This window comes from Colletotrichum navitas (genome assembly GCF_030913465.1).
Source record: "Colletotrichum navitas strain CBS 125086 chromosome Unknown LY79scaffold_26, whole genome shotgun sequence".
NCBI classification, from domain to species: Eukaryota; Fungi; Ascomycota; class Sordariomycetes; order Glomerellales; family Glomerellaceae; genus Colletotrichum; species Colletotrichum navitas.
The window spans coordinates 294,577-310,406 of NW_026850572.1; the positions used below are offsets into that span (position 1 = coordinate 294,577).

General features: G+C 55.7%; 6 protein-coding genes across 6 annotated transcripts; 4 read left to right on the top strand and 2 right to left on the bottom strand.

The window, feature by feature from the left end:
* Window positions 1–1,667: 1,667 nt before the first annotated feature.
* Window positions 1,668–4,774, top strand: LY79DRAFT_184378 (uncharacterized protein). Its single transcript, XM_060551338.1, has 2 exons — window positions 1,668–2,221; window positions 2,275–4,774. The coding sequence occupies exons 1-2, from the start codon at window positions 1,883–1,885 to the stop codon at window positions 4,429–4,431; spliced, it is 2,496 nt and encodes an 831-aa protein (XP_060414641.1). The 5' UTR covers window positions 1,668–1,882; the 3' UTR covers window positions 4,432–4,774.
* A 2,643-nt stretch (window positions 4,775–7,417) lies between these two features.
* Window positions 7,418–7,939, top strand: LY79DRAFT_669406 (marvel domain-containing protein; the record flags this gene model as incomplete). The annotated part of the gene is made up of 1 exon (XM_060563635.1): window positions 7,418–7,939. One exon carries the CDS (start codon window positions 7,418–7,420, stop codon window positions 7,937–7,939), a length of 522 nt encoding a protein of 173 aa, XP_060414642.1.
* A 665-nt stretch (window positions 7,940–8,604) lies between these two features.
* LY79DRAFT_589928 (uncharacterized protein) lies at window positions 8,605–8,993 on the bottom strand (the record flags this gene model as incomplete). Its single annotated transcript, XM_060561082.1, has 2 exons — window positions 8,605–8,708; window positions 8,768–8,993. The coding sequence occupies 2 exons, from the start codon at window positions 8,991–8,993 to the stop codon at window positions 8,605–8,607; spliced, it is 330 nt and encodes a 109-aa protein (XP_060414643.1).
* Window positions 8,994–9,473: 480 nt separating this feature from the next.
* LY79DRAFT_552515 (domain found in IF2B/IF5-domain-containing protein) lies at window positions 9,474–11,664 on the top strand. Its single transcript, XM_060557719.1, has 4 exons — window positions 9,474–9,778; window positions 10,112–10,961; window positions 11,021–11,044; window positions 11,108–11,664. Exons 1-4 carry the CDS (start codon window positions 9,767–9,769, stop codon window positions 11,251–11,253), a joined length of 1,032 nt encoding a protein of 343 aa, XP_060414644.1. The 5' UTR covers window positions 9,474–9,766; the 3' UTR covers window positions 11,254–11,664.
* A 315-nt stretch (window positions 11,665–11,979) lies between these two features.
* Window positions 11,980–13,617, top strand: LY79DRAFT_514586 (FAD dependent oxidoreductase; the record flags this gene model as incomplete). Its single annotated transcript, XM_060554631.1, has 2 exons — window positions 11,980–12,249; window positions 12,424–13,617. 2 exons carry the CDS (start codon window positions 11,980–11,982, stop codon window positions 13,615–13,617), a joined length of 1,464 nt encoding a protein of 487 aa, XP_060414645.1.
* Window positions 13,618–14,425: 808 nt separating this feature from the next.
* Window positions 14,426–15,596, bottom strand: LY79DRAFT_184561 (RlpA-like double-psi beta-barrel-protein domain-containing protein-containing protein). Its single transcript, XM_060551339.1, has one exon. The coding sequence runs from the start codon at window positions 15,424–15,426 to the stop codon at window positions 14,518–14,520; it is 909 nt and encodes a 302-aa protein (XP_060414646.1). The 5' UTR covers window positions 15,427–15,596; the 3' UTR covers window positions 14,426–14,517.
* Window positions 15,597–15,830: the final 234 nt, after the last annotated feature.

Below are 15,830 nucleotides of genomic sequence, written 5' to 3' on the forward strand. Positions count from 1 at the left end.
AAACACCCTCGTATTTACCCACGGCGAGTTGTGCTGAGTAGGCAGTAGTCAGTCAGTCATTCAGCACCGGCTTGGTCTAGTGATATTCTTGGAACAACATGTGTCGTCCTCTACGAAGCCGAATTTGGTGTTGCTGTTGCAACGCAGTGTGGCTGCTCAGAGCAAGTCATGGGCTCTTTATGGGGGTTGGAATAGGAGACCCGGACCTCTGCTCGGCTATTTGAGATAGTCAACCGAAGGCCGTCGCCTCGAGGGTGATAAAGGCCGTACCTCAACCAGTTGCTGTACCAGTTGCTGTACCAGCTGAAGACCCTTATCTTTGAGCCATGAGTCCAGAAATGCTGCAGCAGGGCTCACCAGCGATGGTCTCCTGCAAGATACGAGATAGCCAATAAGAATGCGGCCACGCGGGCATCGGAAGCCATTTGGACAGGGACGGATAGAGGTGAGCAGGGGGGAGGCAACAGAAAGTGTACGCAAAAGCGGCACGACATGTCGTCTGGACAAAGTAAGCGGCCATGTCCACACGAATGGAGAGGTAGACGGGATAAGGCGTTGAAGAGAGAAATATGGCCAGGAAACCTAATGATTTAGTTCCTGGTCGACAGGGCGGCAAGCGTTCGTCCAGTCTAGCTTGCAAGAGTTTGTGCATGCCAGCTGGGATTGAGGCGGACCCTCCTCCGTGAGGCAAACACCTCCATGCAGATGCAAAACTGCCATGCCACTCATTCCTGGTGAAGGATGCCGCGTGTCTCATATCTAAGGGCTAAGGTGGTATTGTGTGTGTCGCCTGGGAAGGGGGAGTGAAAATTGCCTGTTTGGACCAGTCCAGACCTTTCCAGGCCTTCGTCGAATGGCGCCTCTTTTCGCCCGTGGGTGCGCTTGACCGCCGCTGAAACCGAAGTAGTCAAAATGCGGTAGGCAGGTAGTCAATTCCGGATGCCATTTTCTTCTCTCTGCATGTCGCTTAGTGGCGCACAGCCGATACCCCTGTCTACAGCGACCTTTCCATACTTCAAGTTAATCGTCCCTATCTTTCGTTGCGTGCCTCCCCCAAATGCAATTGCCCGTGTCCACTGTCAGACCGCCAGCCCGGTCGGACCGAGATTTGGCGTTTGTCGCCATCTCCAATGTAACACAGCGGCAGACCACGACAAAAGGGGGCGAGAATGAGCAGTCGGCGATGGTCTGGATCATACCCAATTCGAGTCCCAGGATTCCAGCGCCAGCAACCAACACCGCCAATACCTGTGTAGGTAGGTAGGTGCCACTGCACCGTGCCCACCCTTGGTAGGCGCGTCCCCTCGGCTTTCGGGCCACTGTCGTTTGATTCCGTCCAATCATGATACAGCCAGCCCTCGCACTTTCAACCGCCTTTACCTCTCCTTGTCCTCCTAGCGCCCTGCATTGTGGGGAGATCCCGATCGAGATCTTGTCAACTTCACATATCATCCGACGAAGGTCTCGTTCGCCCCGTTCCGAGGCCTCCGCCTTCGCAACCACATTTTGCACGACTTAGGTCTTTATCAGAATCGCGAACACTCAAACGCCACCACCGCGCGCCTGCATTGCTCTGCGTTGCGTGGGCAGTCTCGAGCTGCCCCTGTTTACCAGAGCCACTCTGTCGCTGCCATCGTCCAACATCGGGTTTGCAAACCCCATGTTGCACCCTCCAGACGCGCCATTGCTCTCCGTCTGACGACCCCACGACCTTGTCGACCGTTGCAATTTGTAGCGTGCGCAGCCTTGCTACCTTCCACCGCTGCTCCCGGACTACGCACTCGTCGTCTACTTAAGGTTTATGGATCCGGCCATCGCAGCATTCCTGTATCGTACCCGTTCTCACTGAACCGTTAAGTGCCACTCTGCCATCGTCCCAGTCATGGCATTGTCGCCTGGAGGCATCGTACCGGCTCAACTGGGCTTCCTCGCCATCTTCAATCCGTCCCTCGGGCACACGGATGAGACGCTTGATGACCAAATAGTGTACTATGCCTCGGTGAGCACCCAGCGACAGAAGCGTCGCCACCGCTCTCGCACCAAGCCCACCGAGAACATTTCTCAAGAGGAACGTAATGAGCGTCTCCGTCAGATCGGCCTCGCCCAGGGCATGGTCGAATTCAGCAAAAGTTTTTCTGGCGGCCAGCCGGTCGACTCCATCGATACAGAGAAGTCGCGTGTGATCCTCCATGAGCTAGAGCAAGGTTGGTGGATCCTTGCTGTAGGTTTCATCCCTTCCATGCAACGACGCTTTCATCTGCTGATCATCCGCAGTCCGTTGATCTGACCCGCATTCCCCTGCCTCCCAAACTGCAGACCGGGAAGGCTCAGGACTCTGCAGAAGAGGTCGTTGAGTTTTCGTCAAAGGAAATAAAGCCCTCATCTCTCCTGTTGCAGGATATACTCCGTGCCCATTCCATCTTTCTGCTTCACCATGGCACCTCGCTCAGCGCTTTGTTTGTCCGTTCGAGGAGGACAAAATTTCTCAGTCTTCTTGGCCGATACTGGGACCTGTTCTTGTCAACATGGAACGTTATGCTGCAGGGCAACCCGGTCCGGTCTATGTTCGGTGGCATCAACATAGCCGCTTCTGGCGAACTGGGCATTGGTGTTGGGGAAGAAGAGCGGGGTAGCGGAGAACGAGACGTATTGGAAGGTCTTGTCAGCAGAGTTGAGGGCCTCGTCGATGTTGTTGTCAGCAAGTTTGGTTCTTTCGATGCCGATGGCGAGCCTAAAAATGGCAAGGAGCCAAAGACGCCGTGGTTGGGCACAGGACAGGATCCAGGGCCTGAAGATGGTGCGATTTTCCTTGGAACAGGAGCTTTGTCCCGTAAGTCGGTCAGAGACGTGTCGCAGTGGATGGAGGACTTATATACTTGGGGGGGAAACGCCTACGGTGTAATTGAAAGCCCAACTTCACTGCGCGCCGCAAGACGTCCGGGGAAAGCCGCAGCGGCTCCGGCGACTAAGCCATCGGAGAATCAGGACGCTCCCACGCGGCCTCCAGTTCGGCCAAACGGTAGACGCTCTGATTCTGGATCCGCTTCCGGAAGCTCTGGGTCTACGAAAACGCTAGCAGAACGGCGTGGCCAGGAGATTGGCACCGTAGAAGGAGCCAAACTGCCGGAGTTCAGCAGGGAGAGCACCATCGCTTCCGCTGCCATTCCCACCGCCCCTCCAACACAGGAAGGAGACGGGCATATGGATAAGCTAATGACGTACATGAAGCTTGGTTACGGCACCTACTGGTCGATCGGCAAATCAGATACATCGTCGCCTGTCAACAAGAGCCAATTGTCCTCGGTTGCCGCCCTGCAAGGCGGGGAATCCTCCAAGCACAAATCCACCACGGCACCGAAGCCTACACGAATGGACGACGATGTGGGCCACTATCTCATCGGTCTGATAGGCGAGGTCGAGGCGGCCGGCGACAGTGAACGTGAAGACTGCAAGAACTCTGACGAGGCGGGCGACGCTGAATCGAACTCTCGGATCATGCTTCGCACCATTCACGTCGAACTCGAAAAGACGGGATATGACCGTGACGAGAAAGACGTTGTCAGGGACCTCGGCAGCTTTACAAATGAAGTCACGCCTCTCGGGAACAATGCCGTAAGCTCGAACCCACAATTCGGAAACCAGGACTTCAACAAGGGCAGCAAGATGCGCGTCGTTGTCTACGTGAACAAGCCGTTCATTTTCACATTGGTTTTGGAGCTGAGGACCGACTCACTGGCTTGGGACTCGTTCTACAAATCATTGCATAACCAGCTGGCGCCTCTCCGAAAACCGCTTCTCTCGTCTATCCAGTACAGACCAGAAAAACCAGACGTGGGATCCGCAGCATCGAACATCTACGATATTGTTTGGGATGCTGAAGCCATGACTGTGTTATCGACTATACCCAACATACCCGACCACGCGCAAATGTTACAGTCAAATACACAGCTACCGTGGTCGCGTGTTGAGGCGATGAATACACACATGCAGCTTCTCAACATATTTAACATTACACGGCTGGATATTAACCAGCTGGAGCGGACCTGCAAGACAAACCGCGGATGGTGGGTCGTGTGGCAGCGCATTCTGAACCGACACGCCGCAAATCGGTACACAGAGAACGAACAGGACGACAACGACGAAGACACACCGACCTCCGAGAGCGAGGTTTCGCTGGCTACGAGCGGCGATGGCTCAAGTACACAGAGGCCACCTTCACTCCCCTTGCCCAGCCCAACAGTCAGCAAGGAAATTTTTCTAATTCGCAGGGCCAGTGACCACGCCGGCTACCGTGGCGTGAGCTCGTCGTACGCCGAGAGCGGCGGAGTGGGCGCGGGCGTGGGGTGGGGCGACGGCGCGGGCCGTCTGGCCTCGGGGATCGGCATCGACACACGTAAGTACATCGAGGAGTTATTGAATTTTAGCCGGTAGGGAACTCGCCCAACCGGAGAGGAGAGGCACTGTCACACATACAGCTATGGCGCGGGGAAAGAGGATCTGCATACATACCCGGATAGGAACGTGTGCAAGTGAGAAAACTTGGCTCCATGTTATGAATACGATTAGAGGCGGGGCCAAAATTCCGCCATCAATGATCACACGTCCAACTTACCAGCTCATGGGCATGAGCCCGCCCACTGCACTGACGAAGCCTAGCGAAGCGAGTGGCGTTTCTAATACCTTGGTCTATGGCTTAATATCTATTTAGATGCCGCAACGGTCTCCCGTGTAAGAGCAGTCCAGCGTTCGCTCCAAAGGTAGCGCTAAATAAGCGCATGTCGCGGCAGCAGTTTGCCAGCAACCCTACTTCAATGACAGCATCGGGATTCCTATTTCCTTCTCTCTCCCTGCGTTAGCTGTACATGTAGCACCCGGTGCAAAAGTGCGTAACGACATCTCAAGATGCCTCTAGGGCGACACTCGAAGAACGTAGCGATTGCGATCGATGCCGGCTCCCGTGCGCCTCACCTTCGGCCATCAAGTCGTCTGTCCGCTCTTCTCTCCCCTCCCACCCTTTCGATCCCGTTGATCAATTTGCTGTTGTAGAAAAAAGGGTTGGGGGGGGGGGAGGGGGGGAAATCCCTCGGCCAAAGCTTATACTTGCAAAAACCGATCATCAAGATAGCCACGTGTACCGCGGGCCCCGCTGCCGCAATAAACAGACAGAGCCATTTGCTGTTTCGGCCGGGAGTTGTAATGTTACTACTTCCGCAGCGGTGGGTAGATTAATGACTCTGTTCCAGATACACATGGCCAAAGTGACGCCATAGGCCAGAGACTCCTGCCCCCACCGGGCGAGAGACGGGAGTACTCTAGGGGACCGAGTCACCTCGTTTGGTATTCCCGAAGGAGCCGCCATCTGGTGATCGTCCCGGATTGCCGCTAACATGGACTGTGGAACTATGCGAGGGAAAAGCCTGACGCCTCTTTTACTCTTTTACACTCTCGACTTGGATGGAGTCGAGCGTATTGGCATAGTCGATAATAGCAGGCTATTTGACAATAGCCAATCAATCAGTCCCTGCAGGCGAGTACGAACCAATGAAGTCTTTTTCTTGTCGAAAAAACAAAAACAAGAAACAGTTTGCCTAGACATCACGATAGCACGCACGCCAATAACAAGCGCGTAGTAAGTAAAACAGTCACGAATCAATAGTGGTGTGATTCCACCATCTGTGGGTGTTCATTCTCTTCTGAGTCGCGGATTGAATTTAGCACTTGAGGTGAGAGATGATGGGGTCTGTAGAGGATGGCCGTCTGCAAGGCCACTTGGGCTCGCTGCGCCTTGACGTTGCGTGGCCGTGGCTGGTTCGTCAAGGATAGAGTTCGATTCAACAGCCTGCAAACGCGAATTACGATGCCTCACCTTGTTTCACCGAGGGTGTTGCCCAAGGTTTGATAGGGCGACAACGATCGGAGCCAGGGTGCAGATGGGTTGGTTTGGAATGTGCGTGGATGGGCAGTGGATTGTTGTTTCCTTCCAGGGTTGCTGGGCTAGGTTTGCGCATCTTTCCTGGACAGCGAATCGCGGAAGGCTTCTTCGAGGCCGGATTTGCTGCAGGGGCGAGAGGGATTCGTTGGTGCCGAGGGTGAGGAGCGTGCAGAATGTGCATAAACTCAAGTGAGAACCCGGCAGAAAGGGCCAGAAGGAGGTGCGAAAAAAGGTGCTAAACACAACAGGGGAGGGGCACTACCAGCCTTTTCACCCGCCAACCAGTATCGCCCCACCAGCGGGAAGAGTTGACAGGGGAGGGGCTCAGTCAGGGTGGCGGGAAGCCCTTTTTTCCCTCCCCTTCTTGCTGCGGCGGGCCAAAGCAAGTTTTCTTAAGTTTTAACTCTCTTATCCACGGAAAACCTTTGCCCGTTAGGAGCCCAAGGTTGTGTCGAGCCAGGGAAGAAGCTTTGGGCAGGTCGGAAGGGGCGGCGCCAACAGAAACACGCATTCTCCCATCTCCCACTTCGGCAAACTACGATGATGCACATAGTATCCGTAAACTATTTGTTATTATAGCACCGCCTTATTTTAGTGCTGTGAACTCTCATCGCTCTAGCTTCGAACCCCGTCTGCTGGATGAGACTGTCAGAGTCGATAGATGACGATCACAGATGTTCCAGGGACTCGTTAGGCTGAACGCGGGCTTGTGCAAACTGTCTAGCGGCTGCCCCGGTGCCGTCTTGAATTCCCCGAATGACTATTGGACTTCTTTAGAGACGTCAGGCGCCCAAACACTCGAGCGCGAGGATACGGTACGTACCTCTGTAGTACCTACGTGAGTGTGCGTGTGCGCGCGGGTGTGGGAAGGTAGGCATTGGCTGGTGAGGTCATGGTTCACGCAAGTGCCGATCTCCATTGGAAACCATCGAAGCTCTGCTTTCTTTCTGCCCGTCACTGCCCCTCTAGTCTTGTCTGTATGCAGCCTCAGCCTACCGGTAGTGTGCTAACCGCAATGTCCATGTGCATTCATCCCCCCTCCATCATCCATGTCTGTCACAGCCTAGGAACTTCCCTTCCCGATCGAGTCCATCCCACCCTCCCCAGCCATAGAATATTAAAAGATACCCTGTTGCTGCTTTCCAGTTCGCAACCCTACTCACCCGACAACCAGACCACATCAGTCTTGTCTTATTTGTTCCACGCCACCCCTACGCAGACTGCTACTCCTCCACGTTGTCGTCGATTCCTGTTTTGCCTACACACCACGCACAGGCTCAGTAATTGAGAAACAATCCTCAGCTGCTTCACATCATCCACTTGCAAACACTTCTCCTCACCGAGAACCAGTTACGCCACTACAGCCAGGTCGTGTTAACCACCGAGCGCAATCAGAGTCATCAACGTCAACTACATATTTTTCAACCATCGGGCAATTCTACTGTCGGACAGCCACTACCCAAAGCGATCCACCACCTGCTCAACATGATGGACTCGATGTTGCCAGTCCTCGTCCGGGGCCTCCAGATCCTCTGGGTCCTGCTCGTCACAGCACTGATCGGCAATGTCATTGCCCTCAACATCAGCAGCGCCGGCTCTGCCATGGCCGCTATCAACTTCTCAATGTTCGTTGCAGTCGTCTGTTGGCTTGCATCTCTCTACGGACTGGTCGCCGCTTTCGTTTCAGCCATTGCCATCCCCATCGTACTGTTAGCCCTCGACGGTGCCGCCGTTCTGTTTACCTTTATCGACGCCATTGTCTTGTCAGCCAAGCTCCGCGCGGTCAACTGCGGATCGCTGAACAGGCGCGACTTGCCGAGCAACTACATTGTCTGGGGTTCCGGCGACGACGAGAAGCGCTGCCGCGAGATCCAGGCCAGCACGGTCTTTATGTGGTTCCTGTTCGCCAGCTTCTGCGCTGGTGGGTTCTTTACCTTTATGAACTTCCGCCGCGGAGGCGGCTCCATGCGCAGCTCACGGCCCAGCATGGCGCAGGTCGACGTCTAAAGCTTTTGAAGCTCGTCTTTGCCTGTGGCGAACACTTACGCGGCAAAAGAAACTTTATGAGGCGTTTACAACACAGACGACAGCTAGGCTAGACATTCGCCTTCCACTTCACGGGAAGGCTGGTTGGGTCTGACGGCGTTGGCGGCAGGTTGTTGTTTTACGTTACCTTTCACGATGGCATGTAATAATAATGCATGACAGGATATGGGACATGGGATATGGAATGACATGGATATGCGGTTATAAATATGGCGGGGCTTATACCTGGGAGCTTCAGGAATTGGCCACAGGGCCATCATCAGCCCCTTATAGTACAACGATGCGAATTGATACCATTAAATGAGCCTTAGTCGATATATGGAGCTTGATGATGGTTTACTGTATGGGTCATTTGTGTGCACCCTAATGTAATGTAGGGTGTCAGCCAACAAAGAGTATGAAGGACAGCCATCGTGCTATTCGGGTCTTGAAGTATGACAAACGTTATGATTCAAATCTAGATGACCAGGCCCGGTGCCTCGCCTCATTATATGCCGCCCTGTTTCCTATGACGGCTATCCTCAACGCCAACCATTTATACACGCCAAGCATCGTGTTGATGCCTTTAGCTTAATGATGAAAGATCCAAAGGTTTGCTGCCGAGTCCACAGGCCTTGTTGCGTCTCCTATAATGTTGCCGCAGCCTCTGCCACGCCAGCGGCCTTGAAACCTCGCTTGTTCGTCCACCGCACCTCGACGTTGTGCATCCACTCCATGTATCGTGACCAGCCTGTTGTAAATGATGATCAGCACTTGACCAATAGTAAGAAGGACACTCCGGAAGCATACTCCAATACGCAAACTTTCGGCCAAAGTATTTGCCGGCGAATGGCACGATGACCATGATCAGCAGCAATTGGATCTGCTCGAGACTGCGCTCCCATTCCTCCTGCGCGTCCGATTCATCTTCCGAGTCTAGCACGCTGCTGGATATTGAAGGCAGCGAGTCGATATCGTCATTCTCAGAGGACGGGGAGACGTCGTCGTGGAGAATGAAGGAGTCGGTGGATGCCATAATGTCAGGAATGGGGCGACGTCGGCCCAGTTGGTCGGCGCTCGGCGGTTGAGCTTGGGATGTGCGGCGTTCGACGAGCCGGCAAGAGAGGATGTGAAGATCGGGCTTCAGCGCCTTATTTCAGGGCAGTCGACAGGCTGCCTCCAGCAGACGTGTTCGATGCTCGTAGAAAATGTAAGACAATCTACCGGAAGGGCGTTCGTGAGGGAAGGGGTTGTATCAAGGACTACAATGCCTCCGGAGATTGATACCAATGAGCTAGAGATGCCAGTGGAGGTCGGAACGCATGGTGGCCTAGAGCTCCCCCCCTCGTTTCCCCAGGGCATTGTCGATATGGACGGTGATTGGTTGTAGGTACCGGAATGATGGGTCCGTCTGGAACTAAGGGAACTAGGAGCTGTGCTTCAACCAGTCACGTGATCATGGTCATCCTTCACTCACAGCCCACGCTCACCCAGATTTTGGGGGGGGCGACGCTCAGCGTTAGTCTACAGCGACAGGATCGGGTCGCACCGCCGTCACGTCACACCCGCACCCCTCAAGAAATCTTCCAGTGCTGCAGTCAATTCAGATCTCCCCTCTCACAAATTCCCGAACCATCCTCGCTTCGTTCGACATTTCCAGATCGGTTGCTTGGGATTCCTGTACTATTTGCGCCAGTACACGACTTGTCAACGGTCAACCAAACCCCCCGGGCAACTCGAGACATTCACCTAGGACACACGCCAGGATACCTAACCGAGAGTTCGTTCAGTGAGACATAGGCCGCAATCATGGATGTCGAGGTAAGTTTCCCTACACCACAGTCAACAAGTTAGCCCTCCCTCATGCGCACTTGTGAGCACCACCACCCACTGGCCCCTCCACCAATCCCATCCTTAGTTACCCCACTGCACTTTGAACCTGGACCCGACACGAATTGAACAGAACATTTTCCGTGACTCAACTCAATCGCCGAAGACTGCCACCCATCACCACCTGACGTTGTTCTCCCCCTCCTCCCTAAATTTTTCTTGTCCTCTGTCCCTCATCCCCGAGAGAGAGATAGAGAGAGAGGGAAAACCCCACTGTTGTCGTTTTTTTACGGTTGTATTCTAACATAGGTGCCTTCCCCACAGGACAAAGCCTCCGTCCCCGACCGCAAACAGCGTAAATCAGTCGCCTTCACAGACGAGCAAGTAGTCGTCGACGCCGACGGATCAGTCACAATGGTCAACGCCACCGAGGAACCCAAGGAGACAGCCCAGTCGCACACGCCTCGTACGCCGCCGCTTGCTGCAGCCCTTGAAGCCTTACATGCTGATGCCAATTCTCAAGCTGGAGCCGAAGATGCGACGGCCTCCGCCCCCGAAGCCGCTGTCGAGGATGGCGGTCTCGACCTGTCAATGAAGAAAAAGAAGAAGAAGAAGGTCGTCAAGGAAGGTGACGATGCCGCCGAGGACGCCCCCGCTGGCGAGGACGGCGGCGTGGACCTGACCATGAAGAAAAAGAAGAAGAAGAAGAAGGCCACCGGGGACGCCGAGGATGACGAGTTCGCCGCCAAGCTTAAGGCTCTGGATCTCGAGGGTAACCAGGAGGGCGGTGAGGCCGCTGAGGAAATTGCCGATGACGGCGACATGGACGCTGGCACCGGTGTCTGGCAGCACGACGAGACCAAGGCCCTGGGCTACCCCCTGCTCCTGGACCGCTTCTTCCACCAGCTCTCCCAGAAGAACCCCGACCACGCCCTCAGCGGCTCCAAGAGCTACAAGATCCCTCCCCCGCAGTGCATGCGTGAAGGCAACAAGAAGACCATCTTTGCCAACATTGCTGAGATCTGCAAGCGCATGAAGAGAACCGAGGAGCACGTCACCGCCTACCTCTTCTCCGAGTTGGGTACTAGCGGTTCCGTCGACGGTAGCAGACGCCTGGTTATCAAGGGTCGTTTCCAACAGAAGCAGCTCGAGAACGTGCTGCGCAAGTACATTAGTAAGTCTTGGACCTGGCACTCTTACCCTGCTGTTGCTGACCGGTATTTTCCTCCGCAGTCGAGTACGTTACCTGCAAGACCTGTAAGTAAAAATCCTTCGCCCGCTGTCCATGCAAGTGGCGCCCTGCTGACAAAAGTTCTCCAGGCAAATCCGCCGACACCGAGCTGTCCAAGGGAGAGAACCGTCTGTACTTCATCACCTGCAACTCTTGCGGCTCGAGACGTTCCGTTACTGCTATCAAGACCGGTTTCTCCGCCCAGATCGGCAAGAGAAGAAAGATGCAGGGCTAAAGAACCACGAAAAAATGAAACTACACAACCCCACGGACGACAAGCAAGAAAAGAGTTGGAGAGGGAATTTTCTTCTACGCTATTTACGTCCTTTAGCGTGTTCTTGTCTCGTAGATATGACCTTTGCTGGGCCCAGCAGTGCGCGGCGCAGCAAATCTAGGGCTGTGATGCTCCCCGGGGTAGTCAGTGATGGATGGCACAATAGAGAACAGATGGCGTTTTCACCCCAAAAGTTTGACGGAAGCCCGGACAGTAATGTCAAATCACTATTTCCTCACTTGCAGTCTGTGGATCTGAACGCCTTCCTTCCTTCCTTTTCTTTTTTTATTTTATAAAAAATGAAAGGGGTGTCTTGCACCAGCAACGTGTGCTGTGATGTGTTGGGCGCTACGTTTTCGAGCTTGCGTGTGCTGGTGAGATGTAGGGCCTGGGGGGGAAGGGGGGCGAAAGCCGACCGACCTATATTCGTCCGGCGATAGGGCCGGTCGGCGGCGGGTGATCCAACCACCAAGCCATCTCGCTCCTGCAACACATACCAACGCATGACCCAACTATCCCCGCGGCAAAACTTGGAAAAAACCAAGGTTATATATCACTGGTCGTAAACGTCCTTGGAACCAGTTTCTCATAAGTTTCCCAGTTGTAAGCTCTAGCCGCAACCTTATCGCTCAACTCGGTCTGCACGTAGCCCCGCAACGCATCTTACAGACGGCCGATCAGACGACTATGACGGGCGCCACCCTCCGACCGGGCCAGGCCGACCTCCCCTCGGCCAAGAGCACCGCGTCCTACTGGCATCGCGAGCCCTCCGAGGTGCTCCTCGGCCACAGGACCACCAAGGCGCTGCCCCCGACCGCGGACGTCGTCGTCGTCGGCACCGGCATCACGGGTGCCTTCGCCACCAAGGAGCTGCTGGAGCAGCAGCAGGCGGGGAATCAGAAGGAGAAGGTCCTTGTGCTCGAAGCGCGGGAGGTCTGTTGGGGCGCCACTGGACGGGTGAGTCTGCTCTTTCTTTTCCGCTGTCAGACCTCGAGGCTCGTGAGCGGCTCAAACATCACTTGGCCAAGTTGTACCATACAGAACCTCTTCCTCTCATGCGCTGCTGCTTTACACACAAACGTAAACCACGCGTGATGTTTACCTTCATCGGAACTAATTCTCCACCCGCAGAACGGCGGCCACTGCCAGCCGATGGCCTACAATCCCAACACCGCCATCGCCGAATTTGAGCTCCGCAACTACGCTCACCTCACCGACCTCGTCGCTGCGAACGCCATCCCGTGCGACTGGGTCCCACTCCGTGGCGTTCACGCCCTTCTCACCCAGGACCTTGTCGCCGCCGCTGAGAAGCAGATCGCTGCGCTGCTGCCGCACCTCGCGGGCCTCGTGAGGCTGGTCACTGATCCGGAGGAGCTCAAGAGCCTCAGGGTCCCCCACGCGGCGGGAGCTGTCGTTCAGGAGCGGGCGGCGAGCGTATGGCCGTACAAGCTCGTCGCGTGGGTCTTTGAGGACCTCTTGCGCCGGTTCGGCCCTGGATCGGGCGTCGAGGTGCAGCCAGAGGGCGTGTGGTTCAACATACAGACCAACACCCCGGTGACCCGCCTCCAGCACCTGCCCGGCTCCTCCGCTGCTTCCGGCGAGGCCTCGTGGGTCATCCATACGGACCGCGGGCAAGTCGCCGCAAAAAAGGTCCTTCTCGCGACCAACGCCTACACGAGCCGCCTGCTGCCCGCCTTCGCGGACCTGATCGTCCCCGTTCGGGGCCAGGTCGCCGCGCTCCTACCCGAACCGCGCGCAGAGCTGGGGCGGAGCTACGTCTTCATGGCCAGCTCCGACGCCTCCAAAGGCGAGCCGAACCAGGACGACTACCTGATCCAGCGGCCCGGGCCCGGGCTGGAGATGATCCTCGGCGGCGGCAGGGCGCGGGGAGTGCTCAAGGGCGTGGGCGTCTCGGACGACGACGAGGTCGACCCCGTCGTCGCGACATACCTGCGCCGGGCCGGGGCGGTAAACGTTGACTTGGGCAGCGGGGAGGAGAAGGAAGAGCTGAGTGCGAGCTACGAATGGTCGGGCGCGATGGCATTTGCAAGGGATTCCAGACCGTGGGTTGGCCCTGTGCCATCTGGCCCTGTCCTTGGCGGGGGGGAAGGATTATGGATCTGCGCCGGGTATACAGGACACGGGATGCCGCAGGCGGCCCTGTGCGGCCGCGCGGCTGCCAGGATGATGCTTGGATCACGCAAGGACGGCGCGGATGAGGTGGACGTCCCGGCCGAGTTCCTGGTCAGCGAGGAGAGGGCCGAGAAGGCTAGAGCGCTGCCCTCGATCAAAGAGATGGACGACTTAGACATGTTCTTGTTGTAGCCCGACCGGACGCTCAACCCCCCAACCGCTTTCGGCTCTCTGTACCCGACAACGAATGTCCCGGGCTCTGGTGGCGATCAGCGGAGCGTCCAGATCACCGCTGGGAGGAATGACGATCATCCTCATGGAATGCGTATCGGCGAGACGAAAGTAAAGCGCAAGGCAAGGACCTGATAGAGACACTGTTGTGCCGTGTGGAACGGTCTGCTCGAGACATCCGGGGAGGCGCCGATGGAGGCGGAGGGGTGGGAACACGCTGGGCTTAGCTCGCCGGCTGCCTCTGAGCAGTCCGGGTTGGGTTATTGCGGAGTGAGACACTCGAAAAGGGATGCAAGCGGCTTCTCCTCCAAGTGCACACATTATGCGAAACCTGCGATCCAGGGCGTCTCAGCCGCTGTTATTTGCCGCTGGACGTTATCTGGGCTCATCCACGGGAATGTAGAGTTCTTGTCATGATCGGAAGGCCGCCTGAGATGCTCACCTTCGAGTGGGCTCTTACAACTTTCTGCGGCTGCTCATGAGGCCTTAGGTGCCACACGCGATCGTGGGAATGTACCATCAAATTATCAGAATGGACACTCGGCCGATTGATCCAGAGGTTGGGCGCATGTTGATCGAGTTCTCAATGTTGAAGATTTTCATTTTGCAATTCTTCCTAGTACTGTTGCAGTACCAAACTCCACCAGGAGGCTCGTGAGCACTCCGTAATATATACATTGAAGATTACTTGTATAAGCCGATCGAGGAAAATTGTCCACAAAACAAAACACCAGCTTATCCACCAAGTATGGGGATACACATCCAAAGGTATATAGATATTGTCATCACGTCATCGAAAGCAAAGTTTCTTTCGTTGCTGTCCTTTTGTAATCCAATGAGAGAACGCAAGCAGTGAAGCTCTTAGTTGATGAAAGACCACTCCACGGTCTTACGGCCGACGCCGAGACTGTCGAACATCTCGAGGAAGCACTTCTCGCTGACGTCGATATCGTTCGCCTTGCAGCCCATGCACTTATCGCGGACAGTAGCGGTGGTGGACTTGCCATCGACGGTGATCTTGACCTTCTTGCCGCAGTAAGGGTTGCCATTGGACTGGGCACCCATGACGAGGTAGGAGATGGCAACGATGTTCTCGGTCATGTCCTTGCCACTATCGTCCTCACCGCAGGCACCCATGCCAACGGTGTAGTAGGTCAAATCACCGGAGTGAAGAACGCCGCCAGAGCTGCTGGAGGAACTGGACTCAGTGCTGACTTGGGAGGCAGCAGGAGCAGCAGCCTGAGTGGTGGGCTGAGGAGCGGGCGCAGGAGTGGCGGGTTCAGGAGCGGGCGCAGGAATAGAGGTGGTAGGGACCGGCTCGGGAGCAACGTAGACGGGAGTGGAAGGCTGAACGGGCTCAGGAGTCGGAGTCTGAGGAGAGGGCACAGGGGCCGGAGTAGACGTGGGAGGAGGAGGAGGGGGAGGGGGAGGGGGAGCCTGCGACACGGGCTCACTGATGGACGAAGCAACGGGGGCGGGCTTCGTAGAAGTAGATAGAGTGGTAGAAGGCGGCTCGTTGGCGGGCTCGAAGAACTGGGCGGGAGCCGAGGTAGTAAGGACTGCAGAGCTGGTGGACGAGGCGTCGGGGTTAACCCAGACGGTGCTGGTTGAGTCAACCCACTGGGTCACGTAGGCGACTTCGGTGACCCACTCGGTGAAGAGGGCGCGCTTCTGGTGTTTGCCGTGAACATGGCGCTTGTGGCCATGCTGGTGAGGCTGAGCGATGGCACTGGTGGCCAGGACGGCGCAAAGAATAGCGGTGGTCTTCATATCGGAATACTGAAAATTGCTTGCAGCTGAAACGTTGCTGTATATGTGTGTATATCGTTCAGGAGACTTGTGCCGTCTCTTGATGATAGCAACCCTCTCTTCCGTCAAGGCCGGGTTGGAAGCGAAGTGAAAGCAACGAGCTAAGCTACGCCCGAGATCGATCAGGGAATGTGCTGGGCAGAGTATGAGAAGCTGTGTTGGGTTCAAGCTTGTCGATGAGAGCTTTGGGCACGCCTTGGTATGTACTTTTGAGTCTCGAGGTCTGCTGGTAGGCTGAAAAGATGGGATGAAAGGGAGTTCACTGAACTCTCTGTACGACAAGACGGGATGACGGATCCGTTTACTTGATAGCTTGGATGAACCTCAAAGCAGTCGGTTGGGAAAAATGAATGTTAGTCGAGCAC

Bases quoted from the DNA above. Each gene is read 5' to 3' on its own strand.
- LY79DRAFT_184378 (XM_060551338.1), top strand. From the start codon at position 1,883: ATGGCATTGTCGCCTGGAGGCATCGTACCGGCTCAACTGGGCTTCCTC. The intron at 2,222-2,274 runs GTAGGTTTCATC...GATCATCCGCAG, and splicing joins AAGGTTGGTGGATCCTTGCT to TCCGTTGATCTGACCCGCAT.
- LY79DRAFT_552515 (XM_060557719.1), top strand. The intron at 10,962-11,020 runs GTAAGTCTTGGA...TTTCCTCCGCAG, and splicing joins CGTGCTGCGCAAGTACATTA to TCGAGTACGTTACCTGCAAG. The intron at 11,045-11,107 runs GTAAGTAAAAAT...AAAGTTCTCCAG, and splicing joins GTACGTTACCTGCAAGACCT to GCAAATCCGCCGACACCGAG.
- LY79DRAFT_184561 (XM_060551339.1), bottom strand. From the start codon at position 15,426: ATGAAGACCACCGCTATTCTTTGCGCCGTCCTGGCCACCAGTGCCATC.